We start from the raw sequence: 23,109 nt of genomic DNA, 5'->3' as shown, positions 1-23,109 counted from the left end.
CAGGAAAACATGATGTCTCTAATGTGACATGTTACAGATGTCGGAAAAGAGGCCATTATGCTAAATATTGAAAAAATTTGCAAGCTAAACCTCTAAATGAACCTAAACTAGCATCTCAAAGGTAATAATAACAACCAAGATGCTTTTGTACCACAAGAAGGCTAAGAAAAAAAAATATGGGAAAAAGTGTAGTTTTACTAAAGAAATGTGCTAATATTTTTGTCTACAGGGTATAGCTGGTTAAGTGTAAAAGTTATGTTTGATGTGCGAAGTGTGCAAGACCCATGGATGTGATGTTGGATGGGTGTTTTGGGGTGAACCTCCACGTTAAAGGGTGGGGACTGATGAATATGAAATAATAATACTAACACTGTATGAATTTTGGTGGCATGATGATTTATTTTATGTTTGTTATGTATGTTTTAAAGTGATGTGACAGTGCCACAAGGACAATCAACGGTAACAAGTCAGTGGCATGTTGGTCGTTGGACATTTGTCTTTAGAAGCAAGACAAATATTTTGTCTGTAAATTGGGACTAAAAAAAATGTATTTCTGACTTAAAATCCTAAAATTCAGGTGCAACTAGTGGCACACACAGCAGTGAAACTCCAATCCAAAGACTCCTGGATACACGCTAGCCATTGCAAAAAGGTCACAGAGCCTGCAGAATGAAGGTGGTATTGCTCTTATGCTTTGTTACACCACTAATCGTTGCTTTACATGTTGATCAAAATCATTATTTTACCTTACTTAATGTAACTGCTTTTATGCTAAACAAGACCAACTGTTGAAAAAGATGAATACCTCTAAGTGAGGTGAGATTTTTCGGGCAACCAAAAACATATTGTGACAACTAGGTCATAAAAATATATAAATTTTAATACATTAATTTACAGCATAAACATTTCATAATGACAATATTATTTAAAAAATGAAAGATTTCAGGATAGAGAAAATTGTTACTGCTAGAGGATCACCACACACCCCAGGACTAAGCTAAGGGTATAGGTGATCATTTATCCGACGCGTTTCAGATGTCTCAGTAATACATCTTTCTTCAGGGAACAGAAAGCAGTAAAAGTTTTTCCTAAAACAAAAGAAAAATATATAGTAACATACATATAAGATATATACCTGTGACCAAAGATTTGTTTTATGACATTTGCAGCATGTAGAAAAAAGGGGGAGAAATGGAAGGCTCAATAGGTGAAATGAAGTGAAACTCACCCCTTTCCAGACACAGAGCGCCTAGATCATCCCCATTGAGCTTGTGTATGAACCGCAATCAGGGCGACCAAACCAGATGGTATGCTTAATATCCATAACGATCCCCCAATCCAGAGGACTCCATAACCATGGGGGGGTGGAGTAACATAAGTCTCCACAAGAGAGTCAGCATTCATAGAGCAGTGAGAGGTGTAATGGCTGGGGAGAGATTTAGGTAGATATGTACAGGGAGAATATTAGATTCTTCACTGAAAAGTGAGACCAAAAATAGAAACAAATCCCTAAGGTATACTTACCACTCCCAGTGCATCAGCTCAAATAAAGGTGAGCAACCATTCCAGTCATAGAGACCAAACTTGACCAGAAGCCAAAATAACCTCCAACTCCAACAGGAGAAGGGAGGAAAATGAATGCTGATAGGAACCCCCCCCTGACTTCCCTTTATACTTACTTTGAGGATGAAGGACCTCAGGTGTGAATAATCCACTCACTCCGGTGATATAGCAGCTGTTCCTTGAATGGGGTAATTAATTATGCAGCAATGAATAGACATTAGAGCTAAACTAGCGTGATTCCTATCCTCCATGTTTGGCGTGCAAGCAGCGCGCCCACTACTGACGTCAGCGTCAGGTGGCCGAGCTCTAATCAATAGGGGCACGACACCGTGGTCATCCTGCTGGTGACGCGCATCCTGCGCGTCACACAGCACATGACACACGGCGTCTGGTGTGATCACAGAATCCCAGAAGGTCATGTGACAGCAGCGCACCCAATCAGGTGCACGAGATGTCAGATGACTGGACATGAACACTATACACACATTGGAGCCACCCACTGTACGCGTCACAACGACGCGAATGAAGTGCGCTCAACAACCGGACAGGGGAAAGTAAAGAGGTGTCCGCACAGAAGGAGCGGAAATTACTGCCCAATCCAAAGAGCCGAATAGTCCATGGATTTAAACGGCAGCAATAAAATTACAATTTTGGGACATAATTGGACCAGCGGACCAGGGGGGATAAAGGATAGATGAAATGGGACCATTGAAGGAGCGCTTCATGGAGCGAGGGCAAACTCCTGAGGACAAGGCAAAGATATTCACTAAGCCTAAATATTTCAAGACTGACAGATAGAAAGATCTGACAGTTGAAAGGGAAATAAAGTCACCACTGCCGGGTAGGAGAGAGCCTCTAGGGCATGAATTGCCCCTGGGACGGGCACAAAGGTGCTACTCTCCCCCGGCAGTGGATGGAAGAGCCCTCTTGTGATTGGTTGAAGTGGGACCATCACGGACATCAACAACATCCAAGAAAGGCCGGCGAGGAAGCGGTACCCTACACAAATGGCTCCAAGTTGGAGAACCACAGGGTGCACTGTCAACAAATCATCAATAGTTGATCACAGGTTTACAATCAAAAATTTCATATATGAATCCAAAAAAAACTTTTTAACTCATACATTTACAGAATCAAAATCATACAGTAATTTATAAATATAAATCCTACTTATTACAAATCTCAACCTGAGGCCCCAGTATCCCGAAGGGTACAGTTAGGGTCTGCACATGAAGGGGGGGGGGGGGGGGAAGGGGGAAAAAGAAAGGGGGGGGGGGGGTGTTGGGGGGGTTTTTAGGGGAAAATTTGTGGAAAAAAGGACAGTTTTGACAATTGGTCGGTTCAGGAAAGGGGGGAGGGGGAAGGGGCAGGAGGATGATCTCCCAGTAGCGTGTGGGGGCTAGTCCGTTTTCCCCGAACTGAACCCCTCTAAGAAGGGTCTGAAGCTCTCCATCTCATTGAGTCCTGGAAAGATTGTAGCTTTAAGGCGTCTAATCCAGCGCATCTCGCGCTGGAGAAGTACCTTGTTCCAGTCCCCCCCACGTAAAGGGATATGTATTCTGTCAAGAACGGAAAAATTGACTTTGGGCATATGATACCCATGTGCTTTGGCCACGTGTCTCCCAAGGGGTAAATACAGATTGCCAATTCTCATGGAGTGCATGTGTTTTTCCACTCTTTTATAAAAGGGTTGTTTGGTCTTGCCAACGTAGAAGGAACCACACTGGCATTGCATGAGGTAGACTACTCCCCGTGTGGTACAGTTGGCAAAATGTTTTAACGAGAGTGTCTCCCCATTGGGCAACGCCAGTGTGGTCCTCCTACCAATGACCTCACATTGCGCGCAGTGTCCACATGGGAAAGTCCCATGGGTCTTACAGGGGTCTTTGGCAGAGTTGCCCTTGTATTCACTCCGGACCAAAATAGTCCCCAGTGAATCCGCACGTTTAAACGTAAGTTGAGGTCTATCCAGGAGTAAATTTTGGAGGATGGGGTCCTCGGTGAGTATAGGCCAAAATTTTGTTATTATTTTTCTAATTCTTGCATGCTCATTTGAGAACCCCAAAATGATCCTAGAATTGTTTTCTTCAGATCTGACATTTTGTGATTTGGTTTTAAAAATCAACTTGCGTCTGTATAGGGCTTCAACTCTGTTAAACGCTTTCCGGAGACAGGTTTTGGTGTATCCCCTGGCGGATAGTCGGAGAGAGAGTGCATTACATTGTTCGTGGAAGTCATCTTCCATCGAACAGTTTCTCCTGATTCTAAGAAACTGGCTATAGGGTATAGACCTCTTGAGGGGTTCGGGGTGAAAGCTACCCGCATGTAATATAGTATTCCCAGCGGTCTCTTTCCTAAATAGGGTAGAGTAAATTTTACCATCGGGATCTTTTTTGATTTTGATGTCCAAGAAACTGATTTCTGATTGATCATGAGACATGGTAAAGAACAGATTAAATTTGTTGATATTCATAAGTCTCAGAAGTTCGTCGAGGCCACTTTGCGGTCCATCCCAAATAATAAAAATGTCGTCGATGTAACGCTGCCAAATTAAAATATGGGCAGCGCACATCGACGCATTCTCTCCCAGGAGGAAATCCCGCTCCCACTCCCCCAGGTACAGGTTGGCGTAGGAAGGCGCACAGCACGTTCCCATAGCCACACCCTGTACCTGGAGGTAGTGGGAGCCCTGGAAGAGAAAGGTGTTGTGGTACAAAATAAATTCTAGCATAGTAAGGATGAAGACGTTGAACTTGAAATCAGTGGTTGGCTGCTGCTTGAGAGCCTGTTCAACAGCCCTCAACCCAAGTGAATGGGGAATGCTGTTGTACAGGGTCTCAACGTCGACGGAGACCAAAATGGCGTCCGTCGGTATCGTCAAATCTTCAAGCATCTGTAAAAGATGTATTGTATCTTTGGTGTAAGATGGTAGGTTGAGAACGTGTGGTCTCAAATATTGGTCAATGACCTCGCTGACACCTTCAGAGATTGAGCCATTACCCGATATTATGGGTCTCCCTGGGGGGTCCACAAGGTTTTTGTGGGATGTGGGACCCTTATATGTGTATAGTGTTCATGTCCAGTCATCTGACATCTCGTGCACCTGATTGGGTGCGCTGCTGTCACATGACCTTCTGGGATTCTGTGATCACACCAGACGCCGTGTGTCATGTGCTGTGTGACGCGCAGGATGCGCGTCACCAGCAGGATGACCACGGTGTCGTGCCCCTATTGATTAGAGCTCGGCCACCTGACGCTGACGTCAGTAGTGGGCGCGCTGCTTGCACGCCAAACATGGAGGATAGGAATCACGCTAGTTTAGCTCTAATGTCTATTCATTGCTGCATAATTAATTACCCCATTCAAGGAACAGCTGCTATATCACCGGAGTGAGTGGATTATTCACACCTGAGGTCCTTCATCCTCAAAGTAAGTATAAAGGGAAGTCAGGGGGGGGTTCCTATCAGCATTCATTTTCCTCCCTTCTCCTGTTGGAGTTGGAGGTTATTTTGGCTTCTGGTCAAGTTTGGTCTCTATGACTGGAATGGTTGCTCACCTTTATTTGAGCTGATGCACTGGGAGTGGTAAGTATACCTTAGGGATTTGTTTCTATTTTTGGTCTCACTTTTCAGTGAAGAATCTAATATTCTCCCTGTACATATCTACCTAAATCTCTTCCCAGCCATTACACCTCTCACTGCTCTATGAATGCTGACTCTCTTGTGGAGACTTATGTTACTCCACCCCCCCATGGTTATGGAGTCCTCTGGATTGGGGGATCGTTATGGATATTAAGCATACCATCTGGTTTGGTCGCCCTGATTGCGGTTCATACACAAGCTCAATGGGGATGATCTAGGCGCTCTGTGTCTGGAAAGGGGTGAGTTTCACTTCATTTCACCTATTGAGCCTTCCATTTCTCCCCCTTTTTTCTACATGCTGCAAATGTCATAAAACAAATCTTTGGTCACAGGTATATATCTTATATGTATGTTACTATATATTTTTCTTTTGTTTTAGGAAAAACTTTTACTGCTTTCTGTTCCCTGAAGAAAGATGTATTACTGAGACATCTGAAACGCGTCGGATAAATGATCACCTATACCCTTAGCTTAGTCCTGGGGTGTGTGGTGATCCTCTAGCAGTAACAATTTTCTCTATCCTGAAATCTTTCATTTTTTAAATAATATTGTCATTATGAAATGTTTATGCTGTAAATTAATGTATTAAAATTTATATATTTTTATGACCTAGTTGTCACAATATGTTTTTGGTTGCCCGAAAAATCTCACCTCACTTAGAGGTATTCATCTTTTTCAATTGATACAGAGATGTTGGCAACCTCATGCCTCCATACATGAGCCAAATTCTTTCAACAAGACCAACTGTTGGATTTGTGGGGCACAGATAGAGCATGGTAAGCAAGGCTATCCGCTGACTACAACTCAATTTTACTGGGATAATGAGACTAGCGAGTTTAACATTAATATTAGAGATGTATGTAAAGCCAATTTTTCTATTGAACAGTATAGATTAACACTCCAATATCCAGGTAAAGGGAAATACTGCTATAGGAGAACAGACAAGAGTACATTTTTACCGGGGAGTAATACTACCATTACAATTAGAGGTAAACACAAAACAATTATAATTCCTGATAAAAATACCACTGTGTATCAACTAGGGCATAGCAAATGTCAATATGAATTAAAGAATTGTACTAACACATCATCTAACCATCAGTGTGTGAAAGTCAATCAAGAAGAAATAAGTTACACTGTTAATTGGACTTGTATGAATGAGCCCATGGATGCATGGATGGAAAATGGTAATGTCAAAGTAAACGTATATGATCGTCTTCAATGTCTAAATATAATTGATAATCAGACTCAGAAAGATATTGTATTCCAGACACATTTAATGCTAAAATATTACGAGTGCACTATACTTTCCTTAAACTTGTTCCTTATATGTGGGAATAATGCCTACCAATTCATCCCTTAATACTTTCAAGGTACCTGTTATTTAGGATATGTATTTCCACGAGTAAGCTATTTTAAGCACCTCCCAACAGGAAGCTCCCAAAGGCACTCTAGAAAACATAGAGAAGTACCTATCAGCAATCATCTCCTTAAAGGGACTGATGGAATCTGGGAAGACGGATATGTACCAGACCAGTTTGATGTTAGTGAGGGTGATAGATTAGCAGCTATAATACTTCCTATGTATGGCCCAGCAAAAGCTATACAAATGATAAGAAGACTGGCACGAATAATGGAAAAAAATTGCGAATGAAACTACCGAAGCTATGATACTCCTAAATGAAGAACAAAAACAGCTTCGGATAGTAGCCCTACAAAATAGAATGGCCCTTGATTACTTATTAGCTGAACAAGGAGGAGTATGTGCATTAATTAATAACACTTGCTGTACGTATATACCTGACTATAGTAATAATATTACTGATCACATCAACAAGGTAAAAGAAGCTGTGGCAGCCTTAAGGAGAAGGCCTAAATCCATGCTTGATGGTATTTCTGATAGTATCAAGGGCTGGTTTAACAATCTTTTTGGTAATTTAGGTAAATGGCTTTCTGATATTCTGTATTCTATTGGAACCGTCCTCCTCTATGTCATGGGTTTCTTTCTGGCAATATATGTTTTTTATTATTGTCTCAAAATATGTATTACTAAACTTAGATATGCTATTAAACCAGCTTCTAATCCAGGGTTGGTTCCTCCTTCCTCATATCAGCACCTCCAGGATCCACACATGGGTAAGCCATATGTGCCTTTAATAGTGACCAAAGGCAACTGCAATGTGGAAACCCCACACGGAAACAGTAGAACAATGGTCAGAGGCCCAAGTGTTAACTACAACTAGAATATATATGTGGATAATGTATATTTACATGTATGTGTTTGTATTAACAGTAATCTTTGTTTCCATAGAAGAAACAGTTTTTGAAGAGTTTTCCAATATACTCAGTATAGGTGAAGTATAATTGTCTTGCAAGACAAAGGGGGAAGTTATAAAAAAATGTTGTTTGTTTTGAGCTGCTCATTTTTAAACCATGGTGAATAATAGTTTATATATATATATATATATATATATATATATATATATATATATATATATATATATATATATATATATATAGTAATGGTATACCATACATAAAAAAAAACACGTGGTTGTAATAGTTTGACGTCAAACAATTTTTTGGTATTAGAAAATGTGCACTGTTAAAATATTTAAAGAAAATGTTCAAAATGCTTACTGTATTCTAAATATCTCTAACCTTTGGTTTGTTTTCAGGAGGAAAATATAATATGTTTTGTTACTAAAATGTTGATGCTTATTTCTCAGATTCAGCCTTATGCTCTGGATTGATTTGTTCAAGGTCTTCAGAACAGAAGAAAACCACAGCCTTCAAAGACAATCCCCTTTTTGAGGAGTATTTTTATCTATTTATATATATATAAACATGGGTTTCAACCCCCCCCCCCCACTAGCTAAATCTGTACTGCCCTTAGCACTACATTTTTGATTATCTGACATAAATGAGCTTTGAGATTTAACAAGTTCTAATGACCTAGACCACAGGTTTCAGGCACAAAGCCCGCAGGCCAAATCCGGCCCTCCAGGCCATTTCATGTGGCCCTCGTGCCTCTCCTGCAGCTTCGGCCCTCCTCTGGTCCTCCTCCGGACCCTTGCTTTATGTTTTTAAGCAATGCATCCAGCTTCTTCCCAGCAGCGGCATGGGGAAAGGGGGGTGCACTGTAATATGGGGGAGAGTGGGGGACTCAGCTTCTGATGGTGGGGTGGCTCTTGACATCTAGTGTGAGGGGAGGGGATACGCTGGATATCTAGTCTTATAGATACAACCAGCCCTTTTACCATTTTGAGGGTGATGCTGATGCAGTCCACGATAAAATTGAGTTTGACACCCCTGCCCTAGAGAATTAAATGTCTACTGTCGTGGGCTACGTTTCCACTATAATGACCACCAAAGTCACATGATTCAGAGACTCTGGATTGTGACTTTGGTCCAAATTCATAGTCCCCGTCAGGGTAGTGCAGGAATCTGTGTTTAAGGCCTAGTACACACGAGAGGATTTATCCGCGGATACGGTCTAACGGACCGTTTCCGCAGATAAATCCTCTTGAGGATTTCCGCGGATTTGGATCCGATGGAGTGTACTCACCATAGGATCGAAATCCGCGCCGAATTCCCATCGCAGTGACGTGTCGCGCCGTCGCCGCGATGATGACGCGGCGACGTGTGCGATGCGGTCATATAAGGAATTCCACGCATGCGTCGAATCATTATGATGCATGCGGGGGATCCATTCGGACGGATTGATCCGGTGAGTCTGTACAGACCAGCGGATCAATCCGTTGGGATGGATTCAAGTGGATAGATTTGAAAGCATGTCTTCAAATTTTTATCCGCTTGAAATCCATCCCAGGGGATAAAAATCCGCGGAAACAGATCCGCTGGGTTGTACACACCAGCGGATCTATCCGCTGGAACTGATCCGCAGATCAATTCCAGTGGATAGATCCTCTCGTGTGTACGGGGCCTAAGACTAGTTTAACGTCCTGTTAATTGAATTAGCTACATGCCCAGCCAGTACTGCCTTTTTAAGCTGAAACAGATCGCCTTGGGCTTTGCATAATAATGTCCCAAGCAAGTCTGCCTTTGTGTCTCCAAGTGTGTTTGAAGCCAGTTTCCTGTGCGGGGTCACAATACATGGCTACTCATTTCTAGCTGTATTATATGTCTTTGCATATGTGTCTCCAATGTCTGTGTGTGTCCAGGCACACACCTGTCAGCTTGAAATTTTCCTGTAGGATCATTGATCCAAGCCATACGTTCCCCTTCTGAAAAGCCTATTGTTTATGATAAATGTCTTATTGAATTTAGAATAATGTGGACAGTTTAGTTGGATGACAGTTGAATAACATTTTATTGTAAATAAGAATGGTTTCTCCTTGTATAAAGATTTTTTTATTTTTCCTTCTAGGTCGTATTGCCTCTAGAACATACATTTACTTCAGCAGTAAAAGAAAACTCAAAAGGCTTTATGGGCATTTTTTTGTTAATAATCATGTTTTGGGACTAACAATCTCTGACACCATCCCTCCACCATCCCTCCTCATGCCATCAGTCACGAACACCATTGATGAAAAAGAGTGCTTTCAAAAAAACTTGTGTCTAAAGAACTTTGATACCTACCATGTCAGTAAAAAGGTATTTTATCGTGTGGATTGCAAAGATCCTGAAGAAAAGAAGATTAAAATCTGCACATTTATCAAAAATTATTTTATCGTGTGGATTGCAAAGATCCTGAAGAAAAGAAGATTACATGGTGCACACCTAACGGAGGTCTATGCGGACTACGATAGTCCTGAAGAAAATGATGTACATTATATGCGCTCTTAAGGTGTTTCCGTGGCATCTCATGGAAGAATAGCCTGTGACAGTTACAGCAGAGGAATCAACTATAGACTTGGTGTTCATGCATTGTTAGACCAACGCATAATATTTTCATTTTTTAGATTTTTTGGTATTTTTTAGCCTTGACAAAGCAAAATTAGATTTTTCTGCAGAAGTAAATTGGGTACATAAATTAGGAAAAATGTAAACTAGAAACCAAATGAATATTTCACGCAAGATTAGGCAGTTAGAGGGACATGTTGGAATTTAGGACTTGTAATTGTATATGATGTTAGGTTTTGTATGTGTTATGAGACTTAGTTTTTTTCCATCTTCCCCATTATCATGACAAATAATGTTCACGTCTAGTTAGGCCCTTTTACAGCTTTAACTGTCTCAAAAAAGAATCTTTACATTGAATAGTCAAGAACTGTCCACAGCCAATGTATGAATTGTTATAGGGCTGTTATGTTTTGTTAATTATGTGGTCAATTTCTAATTTGACCAAGAGATGGGATTGATCGGGTAAATGGAATAGCCATTTATTTAATCAAACATTTATTCACGATTGTCAAAGCATGTGTTTCTGATGTATGTATGTATATGTGTGTATATGTGGATATATATATATATATATATATATATATATATATATATATATATATATAATTTATATATATATATATATATATATATGTATATATATATTAGTTGTGTGTGTTAGGTAATATCTATTGGGTAGCAATGTATTTCTTACTGTGTTTAAAAGCCTATATTTTGATGTGTCAGGCATGGGATGTGACCATTCAACATCCTATCCCTGAACAAAAGCCATTCACACCTTTAGCTGTGAAAAGGCTCATCTCTGGGTTTTTCCCAGAGAAATCTGGAAGTGACATGTAGAAGCTAAATGACCATTTGTCTTCTGAATGTAGCTACATTCAGAATGCCTCCCCCTTTTAGACTGTATAAATTGTACAGAGACACACAGTTTTGTTAGAACAGCATTTTGAATGTATGACAAAGTATACACACTGTTCTCCAAGCTTTTAGATTTTCTGGAAGCTTGCTTGTATATTAAATACATCTTTTTGAAATCAATTTGGATTCAGCAGTCAACTTTACTGAAGAACTTTAAGTTAAAGTTTCTTCTCCGTCAGTCCGTCCATGCATCGACTACAGGGGCCTTAACGCCATCACCGTAAAGAACCGATACCCTCTTCCTTAAATTTCGGAACTCTTTGACAGACTGTGAGGTTCTCATGTTTTTACCAAATTGGATCTTAGAGGGGCCTACAATTTAATAAGAATCCGGGAAGGAGACGAGTGGAAGACCGCCTTTAACACCAGGGATGGACATTATGAATACCTTGTGATGCCCTTTGGCTTATCCAATGCCCCAGCTGCCTTCCAAAACTTGGTTAATAAGATCTTCCGTGACCTTCTGTATGTTTGTGTTATTGTATATCTGGATGATATTCTTATTTTCTCACCAGACTTACTCACTCATCGTCTCCATGTAAAAGCTGTGCTACAGCGTCTACGGGACAATTGTCTATGCTAAATTGGAGAAGTGCCTATTTGAACAAACACAAGTTCCATTTCTGGGCTACATAATCTCGTCACAGGGCCTCCTCATGGACCCAGTCAAAATTCGGGCCATCTCTGAGTGGCCCTAGCCATCTGGTCTAAAAGCCACCTAACACTTTTTGGGCTTCACCAAACACTATCGCCAATTCATTTGTAACTACTCCACATTGGTGGCCCCTATTACATTTCTCACCCGCAAGGTTGTCAATGTCCGGCTCTGATCCCCTTAAGCCATTGATGCTTTCCACAAACTCACGGCAGCCTTCCTTACGAAACCCTTTTCTATGTAAGTTGATGCCTCCTCAGTAGAGGTCGGTGCCGTCCTACTCCAATCTCAGAAGGGCAAGTCTCAGCCTTGCGGATTCTTCTCCAATAAGTTTTCTGATGCAGAAAAGAACTATACCATTGGGGACTGTGAGCTACTGGCTATTAAACTAGCTCTTCAAAAATGGTGACATCTACTAGAGGGTTCTCCCCATTCCATTACCATCTATACTGATCATAAAAATCTGCAGTATTTACAATCCGCAAAATGCCTGAACCCATACCAAGCTTGCTGGGCCCTCTTCTTTTCGCCTGCTTCAACATTACCTTTTGTCCTGGTGCCAAAAACCTTTGTGTCGATGCCTTGTCCAGGTCATTCGATGTCAACGATTCTGAGAATCACCTAGATCCTGGTCCCATCATCCCTCTGCATCGAATTCTAGCCACTTCTCAGCTCCGGTCTACGCAGCCTCCCCCAGGTAAAACTTTTGTAGTTCCCGCATCTTCGTCCCAAACTCCAAGTTCTCTGGACATCCTGGTATACCTCGTACTTGTGACCTTCTTCAGCGTCATTACTGGTGGTCCTCTCTTCGTAAGGATGTCAAAGAGTACGTTCAAGCTTGTACGGTTTGTGTACTATCCAAGTCTTCCACATCCACCCCAGCTGGGTTGCTTCTGCCCTTACCAGTTCCCGATCTACCCTGGCGCTGTATTTCCATGAATTTTATCTCCGATCTGCCCCCCTCAACAGGTTCTACAGTTATCTGGGTAGTGGTGGATCGGTTCTCCAAAATGTGTCACTTGATCCCTCTCCCAGGCCTACCTTCTGCTCCCAGTCTTGCCACAACTTTCATTGAGGAGATCTTTCTTCTTCTTCATGGGATGCCTTCACATATTATCTCTGACAGAGGAGTTCAATTTACTGCTCGGTTTTGGAGAGCCTTGGCCAGCTCCTTTGGGATTAAATTGGATTTTTCATCTGCCTTTCATCCCCAGTCCAATGGGCAAACAGAACGTGTCAATCAAAATGTAGAACACTTTCTCTGTGTCTTCATCTGAGCCAACCAAGATGACTGAGTGGACCTTTTGCCCTTTTGCCCTGGGCAGAGTTTGCCTTAAACCAACATGCCAACATACCAATGCCAGTTCTGGAAAATCTCCCTTCTTCACTGTTTACAGACAGCATCCATCTGTTTCTTCCCTGTTCCCATTTCTCCCCTTGTACCAGCAGCAGCTGAAATCCAAAGGACCTTCAACGCAATCTGGGCAGAAGTCTCTAAAAATCTTCATCTGGCTGCTTCCGGGCATAAAACGGCAGCAGATCGTCATCGCCGTCCTGCTCCTAAGTTCCTACCTAGCGATAGAGTTTGGCTCTCTACCAAGCACATCCGACTCTGGGTGCCCTCAGTGAAATTTGCCCCTCGATTAATAGGTCCCTTTCCCATTCTCCGTCAGATCAATCTAGTTGCATTCAAGCTCCGTCTGCCCTCTCATCTCCGGATCCCCAATGCCTTCCATGTCTCCCTGCTCAGGCCACTGGTCCTCAATCGCTTCTCTCACCCTGCTCATGTGGCTGATAACACAAATCAGTATGAGATTAAAGAAATATTGGACTCCAAATACTCCCGAAGGAAGCTACTCTATCTGAATGGAAGGGCTAGGGCCCAGAGGAGAGGTCTTGGGTTCCTGCTGCAGATGTCTCAGCCCTGATCGGAAATCTCCTTCCAAGCCAGCCCCCAGATGTGTAGGGGGACCTTGTAAGTGGGGGGAGGGTCCTGTCACAGATGAGCTGAGGAGCTGATCTGTGTCTTGCCTTTACTGCTGTAGGTCGACTGGCACCTGTTGTTCAACAAGCTTGTGTTCACCTCTGGCTGCACTCAGCAGCTATGGATGTCACTGGCTTCACCTGTTGCTTAATATATCTGTCCTTCCTGATACTTCCTGTCCAGCCCCCCATGTGTCTCCATATTTAAATTTCACTCAGACCAGTTTCTGGTTGCTTGAGCAACACTTTGTTTCTGAGCTCCCTTCCTGTAACCTGCTTAACCTGACTTCTCGTGAACTGATCTCTTGTGTACCGACTCAGCTAGTCCCCCTGATTATGTTGTCTGCTGCCCGACCCAAACTTGGCTCGCTATCCGGCTCTCCTTTTGCTTCATCCATCCGTGTCTGACTGTGTCTTCTGGTAATCTCCTTGCAAGCAGGGTGAACCTGGGGGTCGTGATCTGGGGTCAGCACGCAGCTAAGCCAACACCCTCATGAGGGGGTCCCTAGCAGAATACCGGCTGGCCCATAGATTCCACGCCCTGGGGGATCCTGTGTCACCTGCTCGCGTGTGGGCTCACATCACTACCATTTTGACAGACTTTTTAAATGAACAGGAAGAAAGCACAGCAGGGCTCTGGCTTGAGACTCAGGAAGGAGCCTAAGTGAGAGGAGCTCTGTATGTTGGACTGAAAGGTTTGCTTTATTGCATGTTTTGTGGGCGACGGGGACCAGCCCCGCACTGTATAGAGAGGAGACTATTTTGTTTAGTTTAGCACCACACGGCAAGGATTTAATTAACTGTTTTATTTATTTTTATTTGCAAACCTCCTAAAAATAAACCTGGCATCCGTCAGATTTTAAAGAAACTGCCTGTTTGCTGACCTTCATTCAAAAAAGGTGATCCCTCAGGAGCTAATCTCTCACACAATATACAAAATATAAACTGAGCAAACAGAAGAAAAATCTAAATCAAATCAGTATTTGGTTTGACTACCCTTTGGCCTCAAATCAGCATCCATTTCATATGTAGGTTGAAGCACAGTCATTGACTGAAACAGAAACAGCTGTGTAGGAGCCTTAAAACTGGGCGAGGAACAGCATAACTCTGCTACTAATGTGAGGTTGTGGAAGACTGTTTCATGTCACAGGTCATACACCATGGCAAGACTGAGCACAGCAACAAGACTTAAGGTAGTTATACTGCTTCAGCAAGGTCTCTCCCAGGCAAAGATTTTAAAGCAGACTGGGGTTTCAGGATATGCTGTTCAAGCTCTTTGGAACAAGCACAGACAAATGGGTAATGTTGAGGACTGTAGACGCTGTGGTTGGCCAAGGAAACTTAAAGCCAAGTTCTACCCAAAAGGGGAAGTACCGCTTTAAATACTCCCCCAACCCCCCGCCACTTTTGGCATGCAATTCTTTTTTCGGGGGGGGGGGGGGGTACCTAGTATTGACAAGTACCCGCTCCCACTTCGGGTTGGATCGGCTAGAAGTTCTCCTCTCCCCCTCCCTCCCTGCAGCCATCTGGAACATGTTGCAGGTCCCAGGTGACTGCAAGAACCATTAAGGACATGCAGCATGACTCGAGCATGCGCAGTGCACACCCAGCTGTGAAGCCGCAAGCTGTCACAGCCGGGTGCCCACAGCTTAATTGCCCGATGCCGGGGAGAGAAGAGGGAGACAAGCAATGGCTCAGATGAGCACATCGCTGGATTGTGGAACAGGTGAGTGTATGTTTATTAAAAGTCAGCAGCTACACTTTTTGTAGCTGCTAATTTTTAAGAAACATAGAAACGATTGGAGCTCCTCTTTAATGCAGCAGATGAAAGACACATCATGCTTCCCTTTGACATCGGAAGATGTCCAGCAGTGCCATCAGCACAGAACTGGCAGAAACCAGTGGAACTCAGGTACACCTATCTGCTATCCACAGAGGTCTAGCCAGAAGTGGTCTTCTTGGAAGAATTGTGGCCAAAAATCCATACATCTGATGAGAAAACAAGGCTAAGTGGCTCAACTATGCATAAAAGCCCATGAACTGGGGTGCAGAAATATGGCAGAAGGTGCTCTAAACTGATGAATTAAAATTTGACATATTTGGTTGTATCAGGAGGGTAATTGTTTTCCAAAGGGCTGATGAGCGGTACAATAATGAGTGTCTGCAGGCAACTGTGAAGCATGGTGGATGTTCCTTGCAAGATTGGGGCTGCATTTCTGCAAATGGAGTTGGATATTGCTCCTGACTAAATGTCCTCAATGCTGAAAAATACAGGCAAATACTTATCCATCATACCATCAGATAGGCAGGCATGTGATTAGTCTCAAATGTATTCTGCAGCAGGACTACAACCCCAAACATATAGCCAAGGTCATTAACCACTTGACCACTGGGCACTTAAACCCCCTTCCTAACCAGACCAATTTTCAGCTTTCTGTGCTCTCACATTTTGAATGACAATTACTCAGTCATACAACACTGTACCCATATGAAATTTTTGTCCTTTTTTTCACAAAAATAGAGCTTTCTTTTGGTGGTATTTAATCACCATTGGGTTTTTTATTTTTTGCGCTATAAAAGAAAAAAGGACTGAAAATTCTGTAAAAAAAAAAAAAAAAATGAATTTTTCTTTGCTTCTGTTATAAAATGTAGTAATTTTTCTTCATAAATTTTTGCCAAAATTTATACTGCCAAGTATCTTTGGTAAAAATAAGTACAAATTGGTGTATTTTATTTGGTCTTTGTGAACGTTATAGAGTCCACAAGCTATGGTGACAATATCTGAAAATTGATCACACCTGAAGTACCGACGGCCTATCTCATTTCTTGAGACCCTAACATGCCTAAAATACAAATACCCCCCAAATTACCCCTTTTTTGTAAAGAAGACACACCAAGGTATTTAGAAAGAGGCATGGTCAGTTTTTTGAAGTTGTCATTTTTTTCCCACAATTATTTGCAAAATCTTTATTTTTTTGACTAAATTGTCATATTAGCAGGTCATTTCTCACACACAGCATATGCATACCACAAATTACACCCCAAAACACATTCTGCTATTCCTCCCGAGTATGGCGATACCACATATGTGAGACTTTTACACAGCGTGGCCACATACAGAGGCCCAACATGCAGGGAACACCATCAGGCGTTCTGGAACACCCAGGCCAATTCTGACATTTCTGTCCTACATGTAAAAATCATAATTTATTTGCTAGAAAATTACATAGAAAATTACATAGAACCCCCAAAACATTATATATATGTGTTTTTTTAGCAAAGACCCTAGAAAATACAATGGTGGTTGCTGCAACTTTGTATCTCACACGGTATTTGCGCAGAAATTTTTCTAGTTTTTTGGGAAAAAACGGTAAAGTTAGCCCAATGTTTTTGCATAATGTGAAAGATGAAGTTACGCCGAGTAAATAGATACCTAACATGTCACCCTTCAAAATTGCACACGCTCGTAGAATGGCGCCAAACTTCGCTAATTAAAAATTCCCATAGGTGACGCTTTCATTTTTTTTACTGGTTACATGCTTTGAGTTAGAGAGGAGGTCTAGGGCCAAAATTATTGCTCTCGATCTAACGTTCGCAGAGATACCTCACATGTGTGGTTTGAACACCGTTTCATATGTGGGCGGGACTTACGTATGCGTTTGCTTCTGTATGGGAGCACATGGGGACACTTTAAAAAATATAATAAAAAAATGATTGTTCATTTTACTTTATTTATTTTAGTTTGAAAACTGTTTTCCCCAAAAAATATTTTTTTTGATCACTTTTATTCCTATTACAAGGAATTTAAGCATCCATTGTAATAGGAATATGGCATGACAGGTCCTCTTTACAGTGAGATATGGGGTCAATAAGACCCCACATCTCACCTCTAGGCTGGGAAGCCTGAAATAAGAAAAAAAAAAAAACGATCCTGGCTTTGATCGTAGCAGTGAGTCGGTAGAAGCACCGGAGGGCGGCGGAAGGGGGGGACGTCCCCTCTCGCCTCCCGTAAGAACGATCAAGCGGCGGAACAGCCGCTATGATCACTCTTATGGTGTAGGGAATCGATGGCTGAAAAAGCTGATATCTGAATGATGCCTGTAGCTGCAGGCATCATTCAGATATCCCCGCACAAAGTCAAGGACGTTATACGACGGCCAGCGGGCGGGAAGTGGTTAAAACGCTTTTTTTTTTTTTTTTTAACACAAAGTTATGGCTTTGGGTATGGCCGAGCATGGCTAAGTATTGCAGAGTATGGGCAGGGTATTGCAGAGTATGGGCAGGGTATAACAGAGAATGGGCAGGGTATTGCAGAGTATGGGCAGGGATGGCTGTAGCTGTGACTTCAATTGTCACAGAGCAGCGCCGATGCCATCCGCTCTCTCCGTTCTCCTCTCACAATGTACCGATCGGTACAAAGAGGGGAGAGAGGAACCCGGTGTCATCACATGACGCCGGTTTGTTTACAAGTGATCGCTCCGTCATTTGACGGAGAGATCACGTGGTAAAGGGCCGCTATCATTGGCCCTGTACCGTGATCCGTGTTGCGCCGGCGAGCACAGACACTTTCGCGAGCACGCTCCAGAATAACTCGACCGCGCTGTAGCCGTCTTTCGGCTATGGCGCGGTCGGCATGTGGTTAAGAACCATCTTTAGTGTAAACACGAACAAGGAGTCCTGGAAGTGATGGTTTGGCCCCTATAGAACCCTGAACTCAACATTGAGTCTGTTTGGGATTACATGAAGAAACAGGATTTGAGGCAGCCTACATCCACAGAAGAGGTTTGGAACAACCTACCTGCTGAGTTCCTTCAAAAACTGAACGTAAGTGTACCTAGAAGAACTGATGCTGTTTTGAAAGCAAAGGGTGGTCACACCAAATATTGGATTTGATTTGGATTTCCTCATTTACTTTCCATTTTGTTAAATGATAAAAAGTAAACTATCACCATTTCTGTTTCTGAAAGTATTCTGAATTTACAGCATATTTTCATACCTGCCTAGAACTTTTGCACAGTAGTGTAGTTTGGGTGGACAGACCCTTAAAGTTATTTCCTTGTGTGTCTTACCTCTCCATTTCATCTGCTGACACATTTGGTCCAATAACTTCTTCTACAATAGACTCTTCTATAGGACATATATCCTCGTTTGTTTCCGTCTCAGGAGCTATGCCAACTGTGTGTTCTGTAGAAGAGCGAAACAAAAGGTGTTTTAAAGAATCTACTCTTCATAGGTACTTGTTTTATTTTTTATCTTGATCACTGCAAGTGGTAGTGCATGTAAGCGGGGTGAGGGGTGCGGCGATTCACTGAGGGAGACACACGTACAGTTCTTTGAACAAGGTAACGTTTATTACCGAGAGGCGGTAGTAACAGTCTTTACAAACAAACGGCAAATGGTTCCTCTCCAGGCATGGAGGCACATATATGCATTACAGATACTGTAGTTCTAAGCGATGTGGCTTTCTGAGTATCACAGGCACTTCCCACTTAATGGTATTGTAACAGGAGTGACTTTAGGGGCACAGAGTGAATGAGAACCCCACTATGGTCTGTGCTAGTTACATTTAATGCGGTCAGATATTGTATATATATTGTGTGTAAGCTTGCTGTGATGAAAGGGGTGGGGTGTGATTGCATTCCATTGTCTAATGTGGTAATTAAGTCTGCTATGTGGATTGGAGTTGGGTAGGCAGTCTGCATACCTATTATGGGATGTTAAAGTGTCTTGCTGTGAGGAAAGGGGGGAATCACTCCAGCAGCCCCCCCCTGCTGGGACTGTTTGCTGAAGGAGAAGTTTGAACACACCTGACCTGTATCACCATTGTCATTGGACAATTTAACCCACCCTGTTTCCCAAGGGTGGGAGGGATGTATTTTGAAGAGAAATGTGTTACCATGTGCAGATAATAAAGATTCATTCCCTGTTTTGAACCTCAAACAAGAGCTGTGTGTCTCGTTTCTAGGGGGATTATTATCGGTGGTGTTCGTTTGCCTGATTGTGGAGTGTCGATAAGCTGTCTTGGGTGGAATGGAACATCGTGAACGGATTTAACCCCTGTCCCATTTGGGGTTCCGTTACAACTGGTGGCTAGCAGCGGGATAATTCCATCACCAGAAGAACAGCTACAAGGACACAGGACAATGGAGTCTCAGTATGCACGGCTGAAGCGCTCCACCCTCAAGGACTTACTGGAGAGCCGGGGCAGACCGGCCAGCAACCGTAAGAAGATGGACATGATCACAGAACTTGTCCAAATGGATGGAGCTGAAAGACCCAACATAACGGAAAGGCCCAGCGTAACAGACAGGACACCCGAAGAAACAAGTTTTGATCGGGCTGTGAACACAAGACTGGCACACTATGGTCCTAACCCTCCACCAGAGATCATAGACCGGGTTATAGCTGCTGTGGATGCAAATTGGCTACGGCAAAGAGGTTCTGCAGCAGCAGAAGTCACAGCAGCACCAGCTGAAAGGAGACAAATACATTTTGCTGCTTTTAAGAACTTCATTGAAACTGAAGGGGAGATTGATGGGTACCTTGCTGATTTTGAACGGCAATGTGCCCTACACCGGGTGCCCACAGAGGAATGGGTTACCATTTTGTCTGGGAAATTGTCTGGCCGGGCCAGTGAAGCGTTCAGGGCCATCCCAGACGAGGATATTATGAACTATGGACTGGTAAAAGAAGCACTTTTGGCCAGGTATGCCGTCACACCAGAGGCATACCGGAGGTGTTTCCGAGAGACGAGCAAGCAGACTGGAGACTCATATACCGAGTGGGCATGCCGCCTACACCGCACAGCATCCCACTGGGTCGATGGATGCCAAGCAGAATCCGGGGAAGAGGTGCTGCAGGTGTTCCTGCTGGAGCACTTCTTTGACAAACTTTCCCTGGAAGTCAGAGAGTGGGTCCGGGACCGAAAACCTTTCTCCTTGTCTGAAGCAGCTCGCCTGGCGGACGAATACACAGACGCCCGCAAACTGGATAACTCTGGGGTCAAGACAACAGCTCGGGTGGATTATCGATCAGCAGCACCCCCTCTGGCTATTGCCTACCAACCCCAGTCGTACCGCCCTACAGCACCACCTCCAGCGGCCACTTATCCTCAGCAGACCAGGTTCAACTCCCAGGGCTACTCACAACCCATCAAGTGTTTTGGGTGTAAACAGCTAGGACACAAAAAGTCAGACTGTCCATTGAATCCACCCAGGCAGTCACAGTCATGGAGACAGCCAGAAAGGGGGAACCCCCACACATCCATGCCGGCGGCTCACTGCGTTGAGGAGGAAGAACATTGGGGCGTCCTGCACGAGGCTGATCCAGTACAAGCAGCTAACCAGGACAACCGGCAGCAACACAGGCAGACTGTCTGGGTCAATGGGAAGGTAGCCAATGGGTTACGTGATACTGGAGCCACCATGACCCTGCTACAGAAGAACCTCATCCCAGAGAGCCAGCACACCGGAGACACAGTAGCCGTAAGAGTGGCGGGAGGCACCGTCTTCCGTCTGCCCGTTGCCCGTGTTCACTTGGATTGGGGGGTTGGTTCAGGACACGTGAAGGTGGGGGTGATGAAAGATTTGCCAGCAGATGTACTACTGGGGAATGATTTGGCCCCCCTTGTTTCTGCTTACGCCCCGATGGGCCCTGATGAAGCCAACCCAGTGACTACCCGTGCCCAGGCCCGTGATGCTGGAACCGGCCCGCTTGCTGCTGAGACCCAGGTAAGACTATCTTCCCCGACATGTACCATAGATCAGGCGCCCCTAGGCTGGGATACTCCAGAGGCATTCGGGAGGGAAACCCGGGGGGACCCGACCTTACAGAAGTATAGGGCTAAGGCAGATACTCAGGAAAAGGGAATAGATGGGGAGCTTTATGAATGGGTGGGGGACAGACTGTATAGGATCCCTAATCCAGCTCAGGGAAGTAAGGCCCCTTCACAGAAAAGACAGCTGGTGGTACCTAAGAAATACCAGCTGGAGATTCTGCGAATCGGGCATGATGTACCACTAGCAGGACATCTAGGGTCCCGTCGCACAGCCCATAGGATTACACAGAATTTCTTTTGGCCCAATATTAACCAGGATGTGCGACAATACTGCAAAACGTGTGACACATGCCAACGGGTAGGTAAGAGGGGGGACCACCCTAAGGCTAAACTTATGTCTATGCCTATTATCGGGGAGCCCTTTTACCGCATAGCCGTTGACATTGTGGGTCCCTTGGCCAGACCTAGTCCATCCGGGAAGAAGTATATTCTCACCGTAGTGGACTATGCCACCCGTTACCCAGAGGCAACAGCTATGTCCAACATTGAAGCAGAGACAGTAGCTGATGCCCTGGTTAAGATATTCACTAGAGTGGGGTTCCCTCAGGAGATTCTCTCTGACCAGGGAACCCAGTTTACTGCGGTGCTCACCCAGCAGTTGTGGAAGGTGTGCAATATTAAGCCCCTGCTTAGCTCACCTTACCACCCCCAGACTAACGGTCTCTGCGAGCGCTTTAACGGGACCCTCAAGCAAATGCTGAGGACCTTTTCGGATGCTTGCAAAGACTGGGAGAGATTTCTGCCGCATCTGCTATTTGCGTACAGAGAGGTACCCCAGGAATCTACTGGTTTCTCTCCGTTCGAGTTGCTCTATGGGAGAAGGGTCCGCGGACCCCTCGATCTCATTAGAGGACATTGGGAGGGAGAGACAGAACGGGAGGGGACCCCCATAGTGCCCTATGTTCTGGAACTCAGGGACCGCATGGAGCAACTGTCTCTGATGGTAAGGGAGAATCTCCAGGCGGCCCAGGGGAGACAGAAGAGATGGTATGATCGGGGGGCCCGACAGCGTATCTTCCAGGTTGGGCAGAAGGTCTTAGTGCTCAAGCCGGTGAAGACCGACAAGATGCAGGCATCCTGGCAAGGCCCATATAAAGTAGTAGCCCAGGTATGTGATACTACCTATGTTATTGCCAGCTGTGCCGATGAAAGAATCCAGCGGACCTTTCATGTGAACATGCTGAAGGAGTATCAGGAACGGCAGGAGGATGTCGCTGCCGTATGTGCCCCTGCTGTGGACGACTCAGAAAATTTACCCCTCCTGGATTTACTAGAGAGAGACCCCCAGACTGATCTCATTAGCCTTGTACAGCTAGGGGACCGGTTAAGTCCCGCAAAGAAGGAGCAGGCTAAGCGGCTTCTGTGGGAGAAACAAGCAACTTTCTCCCAAAAACCGGGCTATACGACTCTGGCGGTGCATAAGGTCGAGACCCCGGGACAAGCACCCCTTCGACAGGCCCCCTACCGTATCCCTGAATCAGTCCGAGAAGGAATGCGGAAGGAGATACAGGAGATGATTCAGTTAGGAGTCATTGAGCCCTCTGACAGCCCTTGGGCCTCGCCTGTAGTCCTGGTGCCTAAGAAAGACGGGACTACCCGGTTCTGCGTGGACTACAGGCGCCTCAATGAGAAGACCACCACCGACG

At 44.1% G+C, this 23,109-nt stretch overlaps 1 protein-coding gene and 1 long non-coding RNA gene across 2 annotated transcripts in view; one reads left to right on the top strand and one right to left on the bottom strand.

Moving 5' to 3' along the window:
- LOC120909185 (zinc finger protein 692-like) overlaps positions 1 to 23,109 on the bottom strand; it is a 159,476-nt gene that overhangs the window by 100,803 nt on the left and 35,564 nt on the right. The window contains exon 6 of the mRNA XM_040320904.1: positions 18,696 to 18,810. Coding sequence (XP_040176838.1) covers positions 18,696 to 18,810 — 115 coding nt within the window. The remainder of the gene's footprint in view (positions 1 to 18,695; positions 18,811 to 23,109) is intronic.
- On the top strand, positions 7,950 to 9,841 carry LOC120909190. The gene is made up of 2 exons (XR_005741235.1): positions 7,950 to 8,021; positions 9,595 to 9,841. It is a non-coding gene; the product is annotated as an uncharacterized LOC120909190 (long non-coding RNA).

This window comes from Rana temporaria, chromosome 8 (assembly GCF_905171775.1).
Source record: "Rana temporaria chromosome 8, aRanTem1.1, whole genome shotgun sequence".
In the NCBI taxonomy this organism is placed as follows: Eukaryota; Metazoa; Chordata; class Amphibia; order Anura; family Ranidae; genus Rana; species Rana temporaria.
Note: the sequence above shows the minus strand (reverse complement) of the source record. Positions and strands in the feature narration are given on the sequence as shown.